The sequence below is a fragment of the Sinocyclocheilus anshuiensis genome, unplaced genomic scaffold, assembly GCF_001515605.1.
Source record: "Sinocyclocheilus anshuiensis isolate Anshui unplaced genomic scaffold, SAMN03320099.WGS_v1.1 scaffold305, whole genome shotgun sequence".
NCBI lineage: Eukaryota > Metazoa > Chordata > Actinopteri > Cypriniformes > Cyprinidae > Sinocyclocheilus > Sinocyclocheilus anshuiensis.
The window spans coordinates 449,568-471,814 of record NW_015540850.1 but is presented as its reverse complement, the minus strand read 5'-3'; the positions used below and the strand labels follow the sequence as shown (position 1 = coordinate 471,814).

General features: G+C 38.8%; 2 protein-coding genes across 3 annotated transcripts in view; one reads left to right on the top strand and one right to left on the bottom strand.

Moving 5' to 3' along the window:
• LOC107687719 (Rieske domain-containing protein) overlaps nt 1-20,777 on the bottom strand; it is a 30,404-nt gene extending 9,627 nt beyond the window's left edge. The window contains exons 1-3 of one of the 2 annotated variants that reach the window (XM_016485167.1): nt 20,459-20,771; nt 19,155-19,270; nt 16,949-17,581 (exon numbers count right to left, since the gene is read on the bottom strand). In XM_016485167.1, the coding sequence (XP_016340653.1) occupies nt 17,483-17,581; nt 19,155-19,270; nt 20,459-20,630 (387 nt within the window). In that variant the 5' untranslated portion in view covers nt 20,631-20,771 and the 3' untranslated portion in view covers nt 16,949-17,482. Of the gene's footprint in view, nt 1-16,948; nt 17,582-19,154; nt 19,271-20,458 lie in introns of those variants that run through there. The other variant, XM_016485166.1, reaches the window with a different exon arrangement.
• On the top strand, nt 931-16,900 carry LOC107687716 (cartilage intermediate layer protein 1-like). The gene is made up of 10 exons (XM_016485164.1): nt 931-1,093; nt 7,938-8,033; nt 8,575-8,844; nt 8,956-9,138; nt 9,852-10,004; nt 10,087-10,404; nt 10,500-10,608; nt 10,697-10,854; nt 12,003-14,431; nt 14,527-16,900. The coding sequence occupies exons 1-9, from the start codon at nt 1,030-1,032 to the stop codon at nt 14,417-14,419; spliced, it is 3,768 nt and encodes a 1,255-aa protein (XP_016340650.1). The 5' UTR covers nt 931-1,029; the 3' UTR covers nt 14,420-14,431; nt 14,527-16,900.
• Nucleotides 20,778-22,247: the final 1,470 nt, after the last annotated feature.

Genomic DNA, 22,247 nt, shown 5'->3' with positions numbered 1-22,247 from the left:
TTACTCATAAATGGTGCTTGATCTGTGCATATTTCTCTCCATTTCATATGAATTGCCACATGGAGAAAGCAATATAATAAGGATTTTTAAAAATTTTATTATGAACATGCAGCTTTTTGTTTCACAAGAAGTTAATTGATGGACTGGATTGGTGTGGATAACTTGTGGATTATTGAGATGACTTTCTTTCTGACGGCAGCCATTCATAGCAGAGGATCCATTAGTGATGTAATGCTAAATTCCTCCAAATCTGTTCCAATGAAATAAACTCATCTATATCTTGGATGGCCAGAAGGTGAGTACATTTTCATTTTTGGATAAACTATTACTTTAAAGAAAAAAAAAAAAAGACACACTTCACCTTCAAGCAATGTGAAATAGTTATTATGGATCAGTTTCTGTGACAGTTATAAATTTTAAACCTTTTGGCTGTTTACAACTCCCTTTGTATGCAACAGGTGCGTCACATTACAGTCATTTTACTGTCTGTTGCGTCAATGAATGTTGGACGAACATTCCTGCAATGCTCGACATAGTTGCATGTGAGTAAAATAAGAAAAATCCATTGTGAAATAAACAGATTTTTTATTAAATGAATCTGCTGTCATCACATTAACATCTTCATTCTTGGCTGAAATGAAGTAAATGGCCAGAGCATAATAAAACACACAATGTCCTGCTCAAACACCCAGTAATCCAGAATATCTTGATTAAAAACACAAACATAACATGTTTCTGATGCAACATTCCCCTTTCTTCTACATCTGTGTGTTCTTTTTTTGTCTGTTGGAATGATATAAGAACACAGATGTTAGCGCAATAGCCAATGGCGAGCAGGAGGGGGCTGGTCTGGACCACTCTCCACTCCATCCTGTCTTTTAAAACTGGGAAGTTCACGAAACTATCAGACTTGATTTTGAAGGACGGGAGGGAAACAAATTCATTGGTCAAGACACTCAAGAACTTGACAACTTGTGTCTTTAATTTATTTTTTGTTACCAACAGCTGCCCATCTGTGGCTGTGGCACTATGTGGGACTTCACAGTCGGGACGTTGGTGCTGTCTACCGTCTTTGTTGTGTCTCTGGCACAAGGTAATGTCATTTAAATAATCTCATAATTGTCTTAATTAGAACATGTAAGGATGTTATTCATTATGTAACAGTTTGGATACAGCTGCCTGTCTGTAAGTAAGACTTAAGGGGGGAAAAACAGTGAGAGCTTGTTTGTTTGTGAAAGCTTAATCAACTTACATGGCTGGAGTGATGTTTAGTAAATCACACAGTTGTTGCATACAGAACTGCTTCTGTTTGCCTCACTGCTATTATTGGACACTTTGAAAGTAAAGTTTTTACTAATTATGTAAATTCAAAAAGATGAAGGTGATGAATGTGAATTTTAACGAACTACCAGCTGCTCCAGCTGTTATTTATTGCAGTAAACAACTGCAGTACTAGTGGTTGGACATGAAAACAGAACAGAAGTGGCAATGGCACCTTATCATATTGTCATTGATGAAATTTCCTTTCAAAAGTCTTATTCAAAATAGTGTGTCACAAAGCACCATTATTTTAAACGTAATGCAAACTATTTCTGATTCCTCCCAAAAGTCTTCGTACTGGAAAAGTAAGGTAGGCTATGACTGTTGAGGAATTCATTATTTGAATGACTGACTGTCATGAATATTGGGAAACTGCCCACCAACCCAGACTGAAATTTGGAGCAGCACCGTTTCATTTGCCTCTATTCCATTCACTGTCACTCCATCTCGCCTCCGGTCCACCTCAGCTTCTCCACGGAATTTATTACCTGTTTCCCAACACACGTAGACAGCCGGCACGGAAAAATAGCGCCTGACACTGCTGAGCTCTAAGTCAAACCTTTTAAAAACCTTTAGGACTAAAATTTGGTTTTAAATAACCAGACGTCACTCAGTCATCTGGTAATGAGCTGCAAGCCCGCGCGTCCGTGCCAGCTTCATCCAGGGCACGGCGAAGCCATTTTCAACGCTCCAAAGTAAATATTGCCACTCTCTAATCTGCTCCATTCAAACGATTTATTCTCCAGATGTTTCACTTTGCTCTGAAGTTCAGCTGCCCGGTACATCAATCTCTGATGCTTTGAAGTGAAAAAGAAAGTGGAAAGAGGGCTCAAAGGTAATGTGCGAGAGGTTACACGTCTCAATTTCACTCTTTCCTGTGAGCGGCCGCTACCTGAGCGCTAACTGAATGTTAAAAAACGAACCTCTCTGACTAAATTATGATTGGACACACTGATTTCGGGGAAATGGTTGTTTATACAGTAATAAATAATAATTAATGTACCTATTTATTGAACATTAGTGTCCTTGGTCGTTGTGCTGTTGCCGCCATTTTATATTTATCAAATGTAGTAATCGATTCTTGGTTACCGTGATTTTACTCCACTTTACACCCCTTTATAGAGGTAAAGTCACAGCAGGAAAAAGTTAATTAGTTAAAATATATAAACATATGTTTACTCTAGATGCAACACATGTAAGACTTGTTTTCAAAGGTGTCTAATACTAGTTTATTTTGTGGTGTAAACAATCTATATAAAATATTCAAGATGCTTTTAAAAACAAGATTTTAATTATTAATAATATTTTATCTAGTTTCATATTGTTTTAAGAATTTTTAGGTATTCTATTAACAGAAAACAAGTTTTTAAAAAAGGCCTAATTAATGTCTTTTTATTTAGAAAACTACTCTTCTCCAGGGTATTAGTGTATTCTACATTAAAACCGACGCTTGAGATCAAATTTATGGATGAAACGGTTCAAAGACAAGGAAAACCAATCCAGATAATTTTAAACACACACAAATCTGGCTGGGGTTTCATTATTATGCAGTGACAATGAAGCAGTTCAGTTTAGAATAATGGAGCACAGATGCAGCCCACTTCAGAGTCTATGGAACAGTCCTTGTCTCCTAATCTTCTTCTCAACCCAATCAGACAGAGCTCACCATCTTCCATTCGAGCACACCTCAGCCAGGACATGTGCCAGATGCACAAAACTACTTCCACATGTTTGCCGACGCAGGATAAACACACAGATAAAACCACTTTGGAGCTCTCATTTGCATTCATTAAAACACGATGGGATGTGGAATGCAATTTTAAGACCACTGCCCGGGCACACTGCCTTCTTAAATGAAATGCCTCTGATTTCAAACAAATCCCTACTTGTTACCAACCTCGTATACTGCAATAAAGCCATCACAGTGTTTTCGCACTCACCCTAGTACATACGAGTATGTGGGTTAGCACTATAGCGCTTTGTCAAAGGGATTACATAACATGCCAAAATGATTTACCTTTCCTTTTCGGATAAACAAGGGAAAAACTTTCAGAAAGGTGAATGCCAGCTAAATTTTGGCATGTTTTTGTGTCTAACCTTTTTGAAGGCTTTTATTTAGACAGCAGAGACCGAAAAATGATTCCCGTATAAGAAGCATGTGCGTTAACCACTCCGCTGCAGCTTTGACGTAGCTCTTTTATTAAAACTCAACCATCACATGTATTTTGATTAGCTTCTGGCTTGGGTAGCAATGCTCCAAATGCACATTAAAAAGGGGGAATGTTTTATTAAAAGGCCACAGACTGTTTGCGTGAATGGATTAATTGTCTGAGGATGGCTATTGGACACTGTGCAGACTTTATGAGGTGACACGAGAAGTCCTAAAAGGGTAATGATACTGCACTTTATATTGTGGGGTAAAACCCCTGGCAATAAGATAGGTACAAAATAATCACAGAATTGCTGTACCATGTTTAAATTACCCTTTTGTTTGAGAACCCTCTCCCAAAATAAACTTGGCACGAGTGGTTTGTTATGGGAGGGCAGGGTGTCATTCTATGTTGGGAGGACACTGATATATAGATAGGTGTATATTTTTAGATGTTGTTAACTTATAGTTTCCACTTCAAAGTAAATGCTTTTTAAACACCTGATCCTAATAATGCCCTGTTACTGGGTGCAGATATTACATGGACATGGACACACAGTTCTTCTTGGAATAAAGCAGACTAAAGTATGTGATGTGGTTATTGCTAATTACATTGGTGCCCTTAGTAGGTGTTATAAAGGTTTATTGTTCAAGATTTTAGATAACTTTGGGTTTAAGCCATAGGTTATGCAAGTAGATGAATGCAGATGTTTGGTATACAAGCTCAACGTCACGTGTTGTTGCGAATTGGCAAAATTCACCAACCAACATGATGCAGTTTTAGGCATGAGCGAATATTGTCATTCTTGTCACCAAGAATGATAACTATATTAACATCCACACTAATGGACGATAACGTTCCGTTTATTATAAGCGCACACTGCAGTTATATTGTATTCTATACACCTTTTTCCTGAGTAAACGATGAGCGCCGCCATTATGAATTCTAACTTCCGATTGGATGCTCTTCTGTTCCGGTCTCCATAGGAACCCATTCAAATAATGCACATCTGTTTTTAATGTAGCTAACATCGGCAGCTTCGTGTCATCTACACACTCATTAAACTTTGAGGAGTGAGGCACTGACAAATGATGGTCATTGCGACACTGTAAAGTGACTGCGCTATGGAGCCATGTGCTTTTAAAAAACATTTTAATAGGTTTAACATTAGATTATCACCTCGGAATATACGCTAATTTGACTAGAAACACTGGAGACCGGAAATGAAAAGCATCCTTCCGGTAAAGAGTCAGGCGTGACTTCCGCGATCAGGAAAAACGTCTATAGCTTTTAAAAGTTGGGTGGATTCTGATTGGCTGTCAATGATTTTATGTTTCATCATCTGGAACAAACTGTTCTGAAAGTGATTCCATTTATATTGTACTCTGTGTTGTTGTCATTATAGCTGTGGTATGGACTTCCCTATTCTCATTGAATTAGAACAAATTAGTTATGGATATTGTTATAGTTAATGTGCTTGGTATGAATCTAGCTAGCTACCTGAATAATAAGTGTATGTCTCTAACAACTAAAGTCAACTTTATCACCCCCTTGAGTACGGAGGTTGTGTAAATATCTACAATGGCGCCACGCCCAGGGCCGGATTTATGCATAGGCATTCTAGGCAGGCACGTATTTACGCATAGGCATTCTAGGCACGTGCCTATGCTTGCTCGTTCAGGGGGGGCCCAAACACAATAAAGAGATATATAATATTTTTGTTATACTATGGGACATCTACAACAGTATACTAAAAGAACCAAAACCCCAGAAGACACTGAGCAAATAAATATAACAAACAATAGGGTAAAAAATGACAAACTATTTCCATGTTTTCCACCTTTTTTATTTCCAGAAATCACGCTTTCTTTCTCCCTTTCTCTCTCACAGACGCACACACAGTACAGACACGCACTCGCGCACACACGCGGACAGAAACTTGTTGTCTGCGCAGCCCCGCAATTTATCAGTAAAATAGTTCCGCAGCTGAAAAGCTACATGACATTTCTCAGTAGCGAGGTTCTTGAAGCAGTTCAACTTAAAGATTTGCTATTACTAGACGCTGTGGCTGAACACTGCTGAGAGACGCACAGACGCACATATTCACACGCACTTACTCTCTCTCTCTCCCTCTCTCTCTTTCGCTCTCTCTCTCTCTTTAATAACTGCGTTAGACTGCATTAATAACTGCATTAGCCTGCATATCAATGGCCCAAGCCTCTGTTATTAGCTCTAAAATGACGTTTTGAAATTTGCAATGGAAGGTTTATGAGGTGCGCAAGAAATTAGTTCAACACACACGAGATTTCAGGACAGACACATGACAAATGTACGGTGGCCGAGAGAGCTCAACGCGCTGTAACTTAAGAAAACACATGCAAATTGTTGTGTATGTAATTTATTGCTATGACTGTATCCCCTGTGAATGTTATAGCTTCAATAAAAAAAATTTAAAAAAGGAATCACTAGCAGAAACTCAAAAAAAAAAAAAAAAAAAAAGCCACTGCACAAAACAAATCCCAGCCGGGTCCGTCACTTTTTTGGGTCCCCTTGAAACATTTCCGTTGTGGTCCGTGCTACTTGCAGTGCGTTTCTTCATTTGCATGTGTTGTGAGGATTTGCAGCGCGTTTCTTCATTTGCATGTGTTGTGAGGATTTGCAGCGCGTGTTGTCAAACTGATGAAGATGTTTTCTTAATTTGCTGGTGTTTTTTCAATTTGCATGTGTTTTCTTAAGTTGCAGTGCGTTGAGCTCTCTCGGCCACCGTACAAATGGCTTAAAATAATTCATCTGAACAATGAACAATGTTTTGTCTAATTTTCCAGTTAAAACTTCTACAAAATTCTACAAAAAAAAAATTAAAAAAAAGACTAAATAAAATTTTGTGTCTGCATTCGTGTTGTTCCATAGTCTTTCTTGCTTTATTCTTGGCACAGTAGTGATGAATTGCAAGTAAAATGCAAAGGTCTACACTTCAGGATCTTCAGGTATAAATTGACATCCTAAAAGCTTTATTTTTTTATCGAAAGGGGGAAATGGGGAAACTTCATGACCAGGAAAAGTGTAGTGACACACAGTCACCAAGAACTAAATATGCTTTTTAGAAAAGTGACACCGTGCCTCAGAAGGCCACTCAAGATAAGTGAATAACTGGAATAATGACATCTCATATTCTGTGATTTATACTTTGGGAATGGCACTCTTTCAGGTGAACCTGCAAGGTAAATCAATGCAGTATAGGAGAGGAGTGCAGTGGGATGCTCTTTGATCAAGGTATTGTAGACAGGTCACTAATAACAGTAATGGTGGCTTGGAGTAAGTCCTGCAGAGCTTCTACGGTGACTGTCGCAGATAAGCGTTTCAGTGTGTGAGCATCGAGTAGTGCCAGTAACAATTCACTGTCAAGACACTGTGCTGTTCCTACTTGAGGATGTTAGGCTTGGCTACATCTGTGGGACACAAAATTAATGACATTGGTGAATGAATCCCCCGGTCTGTGATTTCCTTATCACAGCACACTATAAGCAAGTTCTGGAAAGTGGTTCAGGGATTCGCCTTATGCAGGCAGGACAGTTCGCACGAAGCACCGGAGGCCCACTGTCCTCCGTCTGGGATGTGGGAGTGCATCTTCTGGTAATGTCTCATCTAGAAAGCATGAGACGCCATGTGTTTGTTCCCATTACTCCATCTTCTGTCTCATCTAGAAAGCATGAGACACCATGTGTTTGTTCCCATTACTCTATCTTCTCCTTTGGGGCCCTGGCTAGTAAGTGTCTCCAGATTAGTTTGAGAATTGATGTAGGGGATCAGGCCATCGTGCGCGCTCCACTTCCATATGTGTGCAGCATCTCCTGATGTGACCAGACGGAACGGAAACAGATACAGTGAAGAAATGGACCAAATGTGTCCTCCTCAGGCCAATCATGAGATCAGATATCAGGTGCTAACTCAAAACTGGTTGGACATGGTTCAGAAGGGCCGTAGATGCCAATGGATGCTGAGCTGATAAAAGTAGGCCACTTGGACTCTGGTGGCAGCAATGCACAAAAAATATAGTTATGCACCAAGGGTCTGAGAGTAACGCAATTTCAATTCTCTGTGTGTATGTGCTGTACATGTGGAAGAATTGACAATAAAGCAGACTTGACTTGACTTGACTTGAAAAGTCAGTACTTAAATATTGAATGTCTTTTGCACACATTCCATTTACTGCAAAGCCAAGCAGGATTTTCCGATCACATTCACAGACGTGTCTGCAACCTAAGGAACGTGCAAGGAATAAGTTGTTCTGATCTATTACATTGCAAATTATATTGCACTGTAATAGATCAAACAAATTTCATGTCCAACTTTTTAAGACCAAATTTAGTTAGTCCCTGAGGAGGTCAGTGTTTCTTTAAGATTTAGTTGCAGCCAACGTTTCATTGGTAGCACCTTTGTTGAGTGCGCTGTAATGCGTTCCCACAGGACCCATCTGGGACAGCTCACATCTTCGGAGGTTAAACAAAACAGACAGGAACAGAAAGCTGGCTTACAACAGCCTCGTGGAGCCACAGACCACAGGTAGTTATGGATATTTTAACATGCTCTCTTTATGCAATCAACTAATGTGTGGTGTCCTGCTTGATCCAAACTGCATTGTGGATCTCTGTGTTGCTAAAAAAAATGTGATGTAATGATTTCTGGAGTCATCTGTCTTCATTAAATGTGAGCTTTAATGATGAAGACATATAGCCACTGCAATGCTGAAACAATAAGACATTGACTCATAGATGTGTAAACGAGTTTACACGTTCTTAATTAGAGCAAGAGAATAAGTTGTCTCTTTGACAATGTAGACAGCTCTCTTTGCCTTAAATGTCATTCAATTCATACCTCCTATGGGATTTCTCGACATAAAGCAACAAGCACTTTGGTGAGACACGGATTGTATTCTGTTAATGTGATGCAAAAAGCTGGAGTAATCTTTTGGAGTAAACCCAGCAAAATGGGCGGAAATTTTTACGTAATCTGGAAACTCTTGTTCTTCATCTTTGGGTCACTGGCAAAAGCATTCTGTTCTTGTAAAACATCTTGCTCTGATCTTTGTTTTGTGCAACCCCAGGCATAACCGAGTGGACATCCTGGTTCAATATCGACCATCCGGGAGGAAACGGCGACTATGAGAGGTTAGAAGCCATCCGCTTCTACTACCGAGAAAGGGTCTGCTCACGACCTGTAGCCATCGAGGCCCGTACCACGGACTGGGTTGCAGCTGCGGATACGGGGGAGGTGGTCCATTCCAGTCTGGAGAAGGGCTTCTGGTGTATCAATAAGGAGCAGCCATTTGGTTGCAGCTGTTCCAACTACCATGTGCGATTCCAGTGTCCACCAGGTACAATTAGTCAAGAGACAATCCATCAAAGTACAGAAGTGTATTCCATATGGAGGCATATGCATTTTAACATATGAGTGTGTAAAAGTCTTCTTTGTTTTGTTTCTTAAGTCCACTCATACTGGACCGACTGGAGTGAATGGACGCCTTGCTCTGCCACTGCCTGTAACGATGTTGGCATCCAAGTCCATCAGAGGAAATGCATGAGCACGCAACCTCTTCCACTGCTTCTTTCGCCTGTCTGCGTGGGACCTCACATCGAACGCAGAGAGTGTTCAACCCCACCATGCGAAGGTAAATAAAGAACAAATATGAATTTGGAGACAATAATTACATCTTACTGATATAATATGCATTCCCTAGCCTTCATTGGCAGAATTCACTAGAGGCTCTCCTAAAAAACCACTTATATCAACCAAAGATAGTTTTTAGTTGGTTTAATAGTTTAGATGATCTCCAAATCTGGCCTAGATAGTGTTAACATGGTTTAGCTTAGGATGGTTAAAACTTTTTTCAGGAGCAAAACGACACATTTTACAGAGCAGTGAGGTGTCAAAAGCTCATTGTGTGCCCTTTATATCAGATGCATCCAAATATTTGTTTTGTCGCATTACGGAATTACCTAAATCATTTTGACACTCAAACTCAGAAATAAGGCTTATTTTCCACTCATGGTTCTCAAGAGCAATCACATCCTGCTGACATTTACATGACACATGTGGTGCCCAATTACCTGCTTGGCTAAACCCAAACATGTTTCTGTGTGTACAGAGCTTTGTTGTCTTTGATCATAAAATCAATGTAATCTCACTGGCAAAGATGTCAGAATGCACTCTGACATTTCCGTACACACACATATACAATATTTAAATAGTAAAATAACACAATTAAAGAGAATTGTTTTTTCATTTGTAGGATATTCATCTTTTTTTTTTAACAGTTTCTGAAAACTTGCCACTATGATTGTTAATTAACCACTTATTTCCCCCCAAATCTTGACTAAACAGCTGTGTGGAGCCAGTGGGGTTTATGGAGTGCTTGCTCAGTGACCTGTGGGAAGGGCCGCAGAACAAGACGTAGGACATGTCACAGATCTTCTACTAAGATTCAGTGTACAGGACGACCTGTGGAGGTCCAAAAGTGTGGAAATCCATGTCCAGGTATTGTGTATTACAAAACACACAATCTCTGAAAACCCATGGATTTTTTGCTACAATGAAAACACCCGTTTTATTTTTACAGTGGCATGCAAACGTGTCTGTCCTGGGGGACGTCCCAGTAAGGACTGTAGCTACTGTATCTGTGATGGACAAACACTACATGGGGCGGTCTTCAGTGTTACGGGTGTCCCTGTGCCAAACGCCACAGTGGCTTTGGCTAGCCAAGCCAAGGTTGTCCGCGGCCACACTGATGCTAAGGGTCAGTTCAAGATTGATGGACTGTGCACCAGCCCACAGACCCGAGTGGTCATAAGAAAGGATAAATTTGCACCCGTTACGCTCCCTGTTTCCAACAACAGCACTGATGAACTCTGGGTACGGGCCATCTTACGATCCTCAGGTAAAGAAAAGAAGAAACTTTTGGATATGGATGATCCCACATTGATAATTTCATGCACTGTTGCATTGTTGGTTTCTCCATTATATGTCTTCCAGAAAAGCCATATATTGAGAAGCACCCAGAAGACAAAGTGCGTTATGAGGGACAACGTGCAACCCTTTGCTGTAGAGCAACAGGATCACCAAAACCTGACAAATATTACTGGTAAAATGCAATTAAGTTTCTTTATAGGTTTTCGAACAAATGCCGTTAATCTTATAGTTACATAAAAATTAATTTGTTTGATCCAAAGGTATTACAATGGAACCTTACTGAATCGCACAATATACAAGTATGATGAAGATTTGATATTGCGGGACCTGAAACCAGAGCAGTCAGGGCAATATCACTGCAAAGCAACTAGTCTGACAGGCAGCATAAAGTCTACTTCAGCCGTCCTCACTGTTTTCGGTAAGTGCAAAACCATTTTACCAGTCAACAGGGAACATTATAGTATTTTTGCAAAATGTCCCTAAAGAAGAAAAATAACCCCAATGTGGTCTCCAATGAATTATTAAAGTCTATAATGTCTAGTGACATCTGCGGTACAATATTTTATTATGTTTAAGTTGGTAGAAATTACCACTTTCTAAACAAGGAATGACTGGCAAGAAGTCGTGGTGGGCAGACTAAAATCCTTAAATCCCACCCGCTTTCCATATTAAAGTGAAATCCAACCTTGTCAATAAATCCTGTTTTTTCATCCTCAGACAAGTATGCATTTCCACATTTGCACACATAACTACACATTGTGAAAATTCCCATGATGCTTGTTATCCAAGATATAGATTGTCAGAAATAGTCTGCCGAAACGTGTGCTAAAGCAATCAGCCTTAGACTTTGTCTGAGGGATCTCTTTGCTTCTTAATCATTTTGGCATACGAAATGTGCTTTGCTGAATTAAACACTAACACCTGTCACAGCAGGGTTCTTAATGGAGGATGATTAGTGTGTTTTGTATTCACTCTTGCATTTAAACAACAGCTACAGGAGAAAAGTTTTCCATAAATTAAATTTCATCAACCTCAAATAAGATTACATGGTTGGTCTCTCCAATAAGTGTAATTTTAAAGGAAACACAGCGCTCTTTTGAATAAATGAGCAGCATTTACAGTAGAGTGGTAATGTGACAATAATGACTGCAGTCATTAATATGGTGACACGAGATCATAAATTTGAATCAGAACCAATACTTTGGCAAGTCATCAGACTTCCTTTTCAGGCTTCCAAGTTCAGTGACCCAGTTTTATTTGTTCACAGTTATGTGATTAAACATATATTTCTAAATCCTTTTTACTTTAAAACAATATATATATATAAAAAAAAAAAAACTGAATTTTATATAGTTTTCTTTTTCTGTGTTTCAAGCATAAATCTATGAAAATGAAGAAAAAAGCCATTGGGATAAAATAAATAAACCTTTATTCTGAAATTATTTTTTCTTCTCAAGTAAATTGAATGTTTTACTGAAAATCAAGAACATTGTTTTTGTAATGTATATAAATATTATGCATTCTTTGAAAATTTAGCACACTGATTTCACATTTTGTATTTCCCAGCTAAAGGAACACCAACATGCAACTCAACACCTGACACTCACCTGATCAAATTGCCATTAGACTGCAAGCAGCCTGGAACAGAATCCAAGTTTTACAATGCAGGTCGCTGCCCACACAACAAATGCCCTGGATCGTTGGACTTTGGCATGCGTTGCAGGGATGGATCTGGCTTCTGCTGTGGGGTCAAACAAATGGATGCTAGAGAGATCAACTGTGGCCGTTACACCTTGCCTATCAAGGTTGTTACTGAGTGTGGCTGCCAGACTTGTGTAGAGCCCAAAATTCTTGTACGGGGCAGGGTGGTGTCAGCAGACAATGATGAACCCCTGCGCTTTGGACATATTTACATAGGGAAGGAACGGATAGGTACCACAGGATATCAGGGTGGTTTCACAATCCAGGTGTCTCCAGATACACAGCGTCTTGTGGTAAACTTTGTGGACCCTTCTCAGAAGTTAATTGATACAATCAAGGTTTTTATCTTTGACAAGAGAGGAGGTTCTGTCTATCATGATGTAAAAGTGATGAGGAAGCAGGAACCTGTTGATATAAATGCTGCAGAAAGCAATACCATTTACCTAGGTGAAATGAAAGATGAGGACCCCATCGGTCAACTGGTCATACCTCCAAACTCTTTCCATAAAAACACAGGGGAAGTGTACGAAGGGACTGTTAAGGCCAGTGTCACGTTCCTTGACCCACGCAACATTACCATGGCTGTTGCCGCTCCTGGCGATCTCAACTTTGTAGACAATGAAGGAGACATGCTACCTCTCAGGACATATGGAATGTTTTCAGTAGATTTCCGAGATGGAGCAAACCAGGAGGTTCTAGGAGCCGGCGCAGTCCAGGTTCTCCTTGATACGGAGCATGTAAAAATGCAGGAGCACATCCCTGCTATGAAACTCTGGTCTCTCAATCCCGATACAGGCATTTGGGAGGAGGAGAGTAACTTTCAACCCACACAAACTACTATTGCTGGCAGCGGGAGGAACAAACGAGAGGAGCGCACCTTCCTGATAGGGAATATGGAAATCAGGGAGCGTAGGTTGTTCAATCTCGATGTACCTGAGAATCGCCGGTGCTATGTCAAAGTGAGGGCGTACATGAGCGACAAGTTCCTGCCCAATGAGCAACTAGAAGGAGTGGTAATAAACTTGATAAACCTGGAGCCTAAGCCTGGCTACTCGTCAAATCCGAGGGCTTGGGGACGCTTTGATAATGTGATAACAGGACCAAACGGTGCTTGTCTTCCAGCTTTCTGTGATGCCCAGAGGCCTGACGCATACACGGCTTACGTCACAGCTATAATGGGAGGTGAGGAACTGGAAGCAGCCCCCTCAATGCCAAAAATGAACCCAAACATTATTGGTGTGTCTCAGCCGTACTTAGGGAAGTTAGATTACCAGCGCTCCGATCATGAGGATCCAGCACTTAAGAAAACAGCTTTCCGAATCAACCTAGCCAAACCAAACCCTAACAATTTTGATGAAACAAACGGACCAATCTATCCTTATCAGAGTTTAATTGCATGTGAAAACGCACCTGTTGATGCCAACCACTTTCGTTTCTTCCGTGTCGAGAAAGATAAATATGAGTACAATGTGGTACCCTTTGAGGAGAGTGACCTCACATCTTGGACTGGAGACTATCTTTCCTGGTGGCCAAATCCACAAGAGTTCAGGGCTTGCTACATCAAGGTTAAGATTCATGGAGCTACAGAAATCATGGTAAGGTCAAGAAACCTGGGTGGCACTCATCCTCAGACAAGAGGTCAGTTGTATGGCATTAGAGACATTCGTAGTACCCGCGACTTACACCATCCTAACACCTCTGCTGCTTGTCTTGAGTTCAAGTGCAGTGGGATGCTCTTTGATCAAGGTATTGTAGACAGGTCACTAATTTCTATCATCCCACAAGGTAACTGCCGTCGTGTAGGCATCAATGGTCTCCTGCAAGAGTATCTGATAAAGCATCCTCCTGTTCTTCAGAACAATGAGTCTCATGCATTCAATATGTTAGCTCCTGTTGATCCACTTGGACACAATTATGGAATATACACCGTCACCGACCAGAACCCACGGGTTGCCAAAGAAATTGCCATTGGCCGCTGCTTTGATGGAACTTCAGATGGTTTTTCCAGGGAGATGAAGTCAGATTCTGGAGTGGCACTGACGTTCAGCTGCCCTAAAAGAACTGTGAATCGTGAGAGCTTATTCCAGCGCTTGCAAACAAATCCTGGCCTAACACTAACACAGATGGCACGGGAGATGAGGGAGTCCCAGGGTCTGCAAGTCAGAAGAGGGTCAACCCAAATGGTGGCCTACCCTTTTGGCCAACAGGGCAGGAGCCAGAACCGCAGAGCCACGAACACTAACAGAAGGAGACCAGCTACAAGGACACAACCAAGACAGTAGATCTTTCTTTAGGTGAGTTCTCAGAGTGCAGAAAAAATAATTATTGTTTAAAAAATAATTTCAAGATGTTGATGAAAATCAAGTTTATGTTTTCCATCCTCATGCAGGTCTTTTGGGTTGAAGAGAGTGAAGAAAAAAGACTCAAAAAACCTGCTATGGAAATACCAAACTTGGCCAGCCGGATGATATTGGATCCTCTGTCCTAACAGAGCAAAATCCTCACCTGATTTATCCGAACACATTTAAACTCTTTCTACTTGTGTATGGAAAACTGTCCTCTCATACTTCCTCAAAGTTTACTTCATTGTTTAAGACATTTATTTTTAGTGATTAGGCCAAATACTCTACAAGGTCCATACAGACTTATGTCATTTATTTATTTCCAAAGTCAAAACTTGCTTATGTGGAGCGTCCTACTTTTAGATCTGTAATTATTCACTCATTTTCTCTAACTGATCAGTGTCTTCCATTGATGATAGGCTAAATAGGTGAGACAAGTCTGTATGGGTTGAGGTCAAGTGTGACAGCTGCTAATCCTTTCATCAACCACATATTCTACTCTATTGGATGTAATGAACAAGACCCGAGGCAGCAAATATGCTCGTTCTGTCTAGCCTCCTTTTCCACGTCGCCATTTCAGTTGTGATTTGGCCAACTATTGGTCTGACCAAAGCATGACTGACCCCTGCCAAGAATAGCATCCCTTAACAGAATGGATCGCCAAGGTAGATTAAACAAACCTGTGGTGAGACAAAGAATAATATAATGGCCCTAACTTCAAACACAAATGAATGTTTCATTTTTTTTTTAAATGCCCTCTTCATTCTTTTGACAATATGGCTGGCCTAATCAAAATTTCTTTTGATATGAAATCCAACTAATACAGTATCTCAGTGTATGATGTCTAGATCTTAGAGTAAACTGATTGCATTTTGTTTCTTGTTTCTGTTTGTCTCCTAAAGTGCAATATTGTGTTCCAGTAATGACTTGAGAGTCCTGACAAAAACGTCCTATGTTATGAGCCAATCAACCATAGGTCTGTTAAAATGTTGGGCTATTCCCTTAGTAATTGCATATCTGAATTTCAAATTACACAGCACCTGTTTTTTAAACCTAATACTAATGAATTTAAGCTTGCTAATCCAAATCAACCTCCTCTCATATAGCCAGCTGACAATGCAACATAAATGCAGTTGCAGTATTGTAACTCAACCCTAAAGTAACAAAAATCCAATTGTGTGATTTCAACAATTAATGGACCATAAAAAACCATGTGGACCTGCATAAGCTGGACATTTGTATCGTTTGAGGTATATTTTGTAGGTAGCATTGCAAATAGGATTTCATTATGGTAATTCTGATTTGATTTGTCTAATCCCTTACGCTTTCAGTATTCTGTATTGGTTCAAAGCAGAAAGTTAATTGAGTTGAGGGATTACAGTGCATGCTTTAATAGATAATGGTGCAAAAGTTTATTTTGTCTGTGTATCCAAATATGTACAGCTGGCCCAATGCAGGTAGGATATAAACAATATTAAAATAATATTCTAAAACCAAATCTTCAAAAAACAAAAGTATACCTCAAAAAAATTTGATTAATTGGAAAAATCAGTCTGAATAAAAGTGAGATGAACAGAATAAAGTGTTTGGGAAATAATCCAATAGAGAAATTTATAATACTGTGGCACATTTTTTGATTGAACACAAAGTTGCTGAGTTTCATAACAGACCAACTGTAATCAGTCATTAAAAGCTGAGATTTTTCAATAACATTGCAATATTTAAAAAAGTATGTTAAAATGTGTCATTAACAGGAACATTTTTACAGTCATGGCTGACTAATGAAGAAACAAAATATGTAACTATAAAACACATTACTTTAGGCCAAGTACACACTTAAAACGAATGAAAATATTTTTTTTCTATCCCAGACAGTCTCACCTGTAAGTGATGTTGAGTTGAACATTTGTAACTTGAATAAATTTAAACTTCTGTAATTTTGTAATATATCCAGTTAAAGTAACCTTTGGTCTTTTACATGTACCATATTTAGTTATACTGTACATTTCTGTTTCAGAGGAAAGATGGAGTTGGATATTGGATGAATATGGTGCTAAAAAATTTGTTGGCCTCCAGTTAGCTTTCAAAAGTGTTTGTCCTCGCTTCAACTGTCTGGCTGGTCTCAGGGAGACTACAATTTTTGCAGGAATATCCACTGGCAAAATGTGCATCGATAACTCTACCACTACACTACAAAGTGAGTTGAATAGTTGCCTTTGCGCTCTCAGAAATCTCTTTTCATGCTTGCTTCACAAACATGTTACATACAACACATCCTGCAAATCATATTGTAACGTATACTGCATGAAATTTCCCATCTTGCAATCTCAAAAGCCAGTTTTATGTGTAAATTGTGGATTACAATGTCTGTCAGTTTTACCAGAATGTAAATAAAGAGCTCTTGTAAACATGTTCTGTTGACATTGCTTTATTCCATTAAACTTAAATAAAAAATATGTTTTTTTATTATTTTCCCAGCGGTGAAAGTCATTTCTACCTGACACTCAAGAGGGTTGGATCTGGTATAATTAAGGAAAGTTACAACTGCAAACATTTATTATGGCCCTAGAGAGAAACACATTAACATCTCTGGAGTGCTAACAATTATGAATCTAAAACTATGACTAATTAAGCCGCTGAAATGTACAGCTGACTAAATAAACTGTCTGTGACCCCATTTTCGAGTTCAATCAATCTTGCATATACATTTTGCCAACTTACATTTTAAGATATTCACAATTTAAATCAATCATAAAATATATCATCTAAATGTCAGAAAACAATGTTCATTTTTGTTCATTGGAAGTAATTTGCGTACAACATTAAAGAACAATTTATCTTTAATTCGTAGTGTATATATACAAATTGTCACAAATGTTAACAACTGCTCCATTGGGAACAGGAAAGTTTATTCCACTAAAATTCTGCATCTTTTTCAAATATTACGAGATCCAAGCAGATGTTTTAGTTCGAGGGATCAAAACATTGCCGTAACCAAGAACTTCAGTTCTCCTTGACCTGGCCGAAAGGTTGTAACGAGAGCTCACTTGCGTGCTTGACGTATACATTGCCGTCCTCCAATTTCACTTCAAAAACTTGTTGCTAAAAAAAGAAAAGAGAAAACTTTACATTTTGACAAAGAAATAAAACTAAGCACGCCTGCAATGCATCTGATTCTATTTCTGTTTGGACAGCTGTAAAAGCCTACAGCTAGGTAGGAACTTTGATATACGAGCATGGTGGATGTTAAGCGGTGGTGGGAATAGTGTCTAATTACTGAACATTTCAAGGTGTCCCCAGTCCCCCAGGATGACTGTCATAATTACGGATTGTTTTACATAGTCTTTGCCTTATACTGATTGGCCCAAGCTCACTGTTACGTCCAACCGCCCTATTATTTATATTCGCAGCATGAGAGAACACATTTCATCTGCTTATTAAAAAAGCAGACGTGTGGCTAAATTGAAACGTGCCGAAATGAGGGCAGTTTAATTCTTAGGAACGAGACTTTCCAAATGTCTGTCTGTTTGGCAGCACCTACTTCTGTACGATTCTGGTGATGTGCAATCCATTACCGCGTGAGATAATGTTTGGTGCCATACTGAGTTAAAGTGACGGCACAACAAATGTGGTTTTAATACGAAAATACAAGTGCTTTTCGGGGACGCTGAATCATCGACTGAATCACTGGCTAACTTAACTTGTTCATCTGGCTGCCTACTGCCCCTTTACTGCTGAGTAATGAAATTTGGTGTATACATTTAACGTTTAGGAGGAACATTCAGGCATCTCACTGATTAAAGAGAATGCTACTTTTATTAGAGCTTCATGTAAGATGATAACAAAAAGCAAGATAGATCTTCTATCAAAACATAATCATGTCTTTAATCTGATTTAACTTCAATGAATCTTCTGGATTCAATACCAAGTAGGCTTATTCAACTGCATTTGTTGTATAATGTCAGTTACCACCACATACAATTATTTTGACTCATCCCTTAGTTTTAAAAAACGATGTGAACAGTGCCAGCATATGGTGGGTTTAAAGGGTGAAATGTGAAGCTCATATTATTGTTAAAGAACTTAATTCTTCCTTTAAAAAGCTAGAAACTTTTTCATTTTTACATGAAACTTCTAGGCCTAGTTATTTATCAGCAATGTAATATCTGTGGGTGTTGAACATAGGTGTGTTGGCCTAAATATTAGGTATTTTGAAGACTATTTTTGCCTTCTGTTTTTCGTTATTGGATATAAATATATGTATAAATGTAGAAGAAGACAAGTTTAATGTGTTTCTTATTAAAGAGAACAAATTACCCACTTAACTCCATGTAAGCAAGAGAGTAACATCACTATCCTTCTTGGTATCCTTGTATGGAAGGTTTCATGAAAGATTGGACAAGATGACGAAGTGATTCCCCCATATTCATTTTAACATGTATAATATTTTAGCAATATTTTTGGCTAAAAACCACAAAGTGTGTACTTTAATGTAATGTTTATTGCCTGGTCCAATTTACTTCCATTGTAACTGAAACAGTGATTTTTTTTTGCTTAGGTAATAATTTTTTGTGGTAATCGACAATATGCCACAAATGTTGTCAGTGGGCTTAACGTTTACTGAACCTGGAATATTCCTTTAATGAGCTAAAATGTCAAACAAAAAGTGTCTCACCTGTAAACCTGTGCTTGATTTCCCCGTTTTGAGATTGAAGTCATAGTCATGCCAAGGACAGAACACCTGAAGAACACCATCAGCCTCCTCGATATCTCCATCACACAGCGGACCTCCTGAAAGTCAAAGCATTTTAACACTTAAACAAATTCTACTTGTCTGACAGAATGTTTAAAATCTTACAAAAATGTACCTTTAAATCACATCAAAACATAAAAAGGCATCAGTTTCATATTAAGACACTATGACTACTAACAAACTGTGCTAACTTCTTATTTGTCGCCACTGCGATTAATAACATGACCTTTATGAAAATTAACCATGGTTTTATTATAGCAAAAGTGTAGCATAAATTTTTTTTGTCGGACTGAATAACATTTATGTAACCAGTTTTATGGTTATTGTAGTAAAACCATGGTTAATTTCTAGTTACCATAGTTTCACTATAGTTTTTTTTTTTATTCTTAGTAAAACCATGGTTAATTTTCGTAAGGGAATACTAATCATCATTATTATCATCTTCATCATTAAACAAAAATGAGACAGTTCGTAACGTTTGCATGAGATCATATATTGAAATGAGGTTTTACAGTACGAACCGCGTTGTATTAAAGGGATAGTTCATCCAAAAATGAAAATTTGATGTTTATCTGCTTACCCCCAGGGCATCCAAGATGTAGGTGACTTTGTTTCTTCAGTAGAACACAAATTATGATTTTTAAGTCCAACCGTTGCAGTCTATCAGTCGTATAATGCATGGCAATGGTAACAAAATCTATGAGAGTAAAAAAAACATGCACAGACAAATCCAAATTAAACCCTGCGGCTCGTGACGACACATTGATGTCCTAAGACACGAAACGATCGGTTTGTGCGAGAAACCGAACAGTATTTATATCATTTTTTACCTCTGATCCACCACTATGTCCAACTGTCTTTGGGCGCGCGCACGGCATCCGGTGCGTGAGGTGTGTACGCGCTCTGGCGTAGTTTACGTGAATGGACATTATACGACTGATAGACTGCAACGGTTGGACTTAAATATCATCATATGTGCTCTACTGAAGAAACAAATTCTATCTCTTTAAATGACATTTAGGCGGTAACTACGGTTACCATGGTGATAATGACAGGGCGCGTAGAGAATGAGGCAAAACATCGCAGGACAGACAAAACTACGAAGCAAATGTGCCATTGCTGTCGCTGTTTGTAGCTCTCTGCTAGCTAAATTAGCTTTGCACGCCGTTTTAACGCTTCAAGAATCGATATAAGCAAACAAAATGTGAAATAATTCGTTGTCATACCCGAATGAGCGCAGCGAGCGTCCATCGCGAAGAATTCACCGTTCACATGAAACAGGCAAACATCCGCGTCGCGTCCATCAGACGAATAGATCAGTCTGCATAGTTTCTTGGACAGCTCCGACACAGGGCCTATTAGCCTCCAGGAAACACTCTCATCTTCTAGAGAAGTCATAGAGGTGGGTTAAAGCGGGGCATTAACGTCTGTATTTCTTGTTTGATCTAAACGCGATCAATTTCGCCTACTGACAGTCGCTGCTCTCACGGGGTTGTCGCTTCTTCCTGGAGGCTGTACTGCACTTTGTCGCCGAAGGGGGGTCTCCAAAGAAGACTGGGAAAATGACCATTTCATAGTTTGTAGACATTTCTATGCAAATATTGATAATCACTTTTGATTTGAAACGTTTAAACTAAGCATTGTAACTAGGAAAAGGTGTGTTGAGATCATGCAGATTAATAAAAATAAATAAATAAGGTGCTTACACGGTTCTGGTAGTACTTAAAATATTGAGGGAAGGAAATTAAAATAAGCCAACAATGACTGGTTTATTACAATAAGCATAACTCAAAATCAAAGAATAAAGCTCTCAGTGGTTACAGCAACAAACAAAAACAAAAAAAGAAGAAAAACAGATCAAGCTATTTCACAATGGCGTCCTTGCTATTTCGCAAAGCTATGATGTCCACCTTTGTGTTACGCAATCAGCTAGTCTTATTCAAATATGTGTCACTCGTTTTTGTCTGTATTATTTATAATCAGCATAACTTATTAGTTCCATAGGCATAATCAGACATGCACAAAAAAAGAGTAGTAGCCTACATTGTGCATCACTTTAGACCACAATGCATCTTTGTTCTACCAAATAAAGACCTTATTCGTGCTGATAAAGTGCAGGTTGCATTTACATTAATACAAGTTGCTTGCTGGATGCGATGTGACTGAACATCTGGTCGAGCACTATGGAAAAAAGGGGCAAGGCCAGTGTCCAAAAAGCTTTGTACTGTCTCTCTTCCTGCACTAATCTTTAATAGTGAGTGAGCTGAATAGACCTACTTAAATGAGAGAACCATTCTGAACAAATGCTAAGACAGCTTCACACAGCACAGCATGAGCATTAAATGTAGGCTAACAGGCTCTCTGGTCAATTAAATCCAAGCTCTAGACAAACACTCAAAGCCTATTTATCATTAAAAGCACTTCACATTCTCATTCTTCTCAAATGAAGAATTTTCAAAACCCAGTTGAGCCATATTGTAAGTGGTAATTTTTTATCTGCTATTTTTAAAATCTATTATGTACATTATATATTCATATTTAGTTTTTTTAAATAGAAATTTCAAGTAGAATGTAGACATTGTCCTGCTATCTGACTGTTCTCTTCATGAACTACAGAAACATAGTTTTTATTAACTGAATTGTACAAAAATCTGTTATCTGGGTAGAAATACGCAGTTAGGTAGCCAAAATTGTCCGCACACTGGAAACATGCAATCAGATCAAAAAAGGTCTATCAAAAATATGTCTCTTATTTTTCATTTGCAAAAGTGAAAAAGTGACAAAAGTGCAGGGTGTCTTAAAAGCAGACCAAGAGTAGACGTTTCAGCCCATTCTTTTCTTTTGGAGCAAGATATATTTTTGATAGACGTTTTTTGGTCTGATTGCATGATTTCAGTGTGAAGACAATTTCTGTTACCTGGTTTTTGTTTACGCACCTGAGAACTTCTTGGCTTTTCTTTTTTTTGAGTGCATACAATTTCTACTAGAAATATGCAATTTAAATATATTGGAATT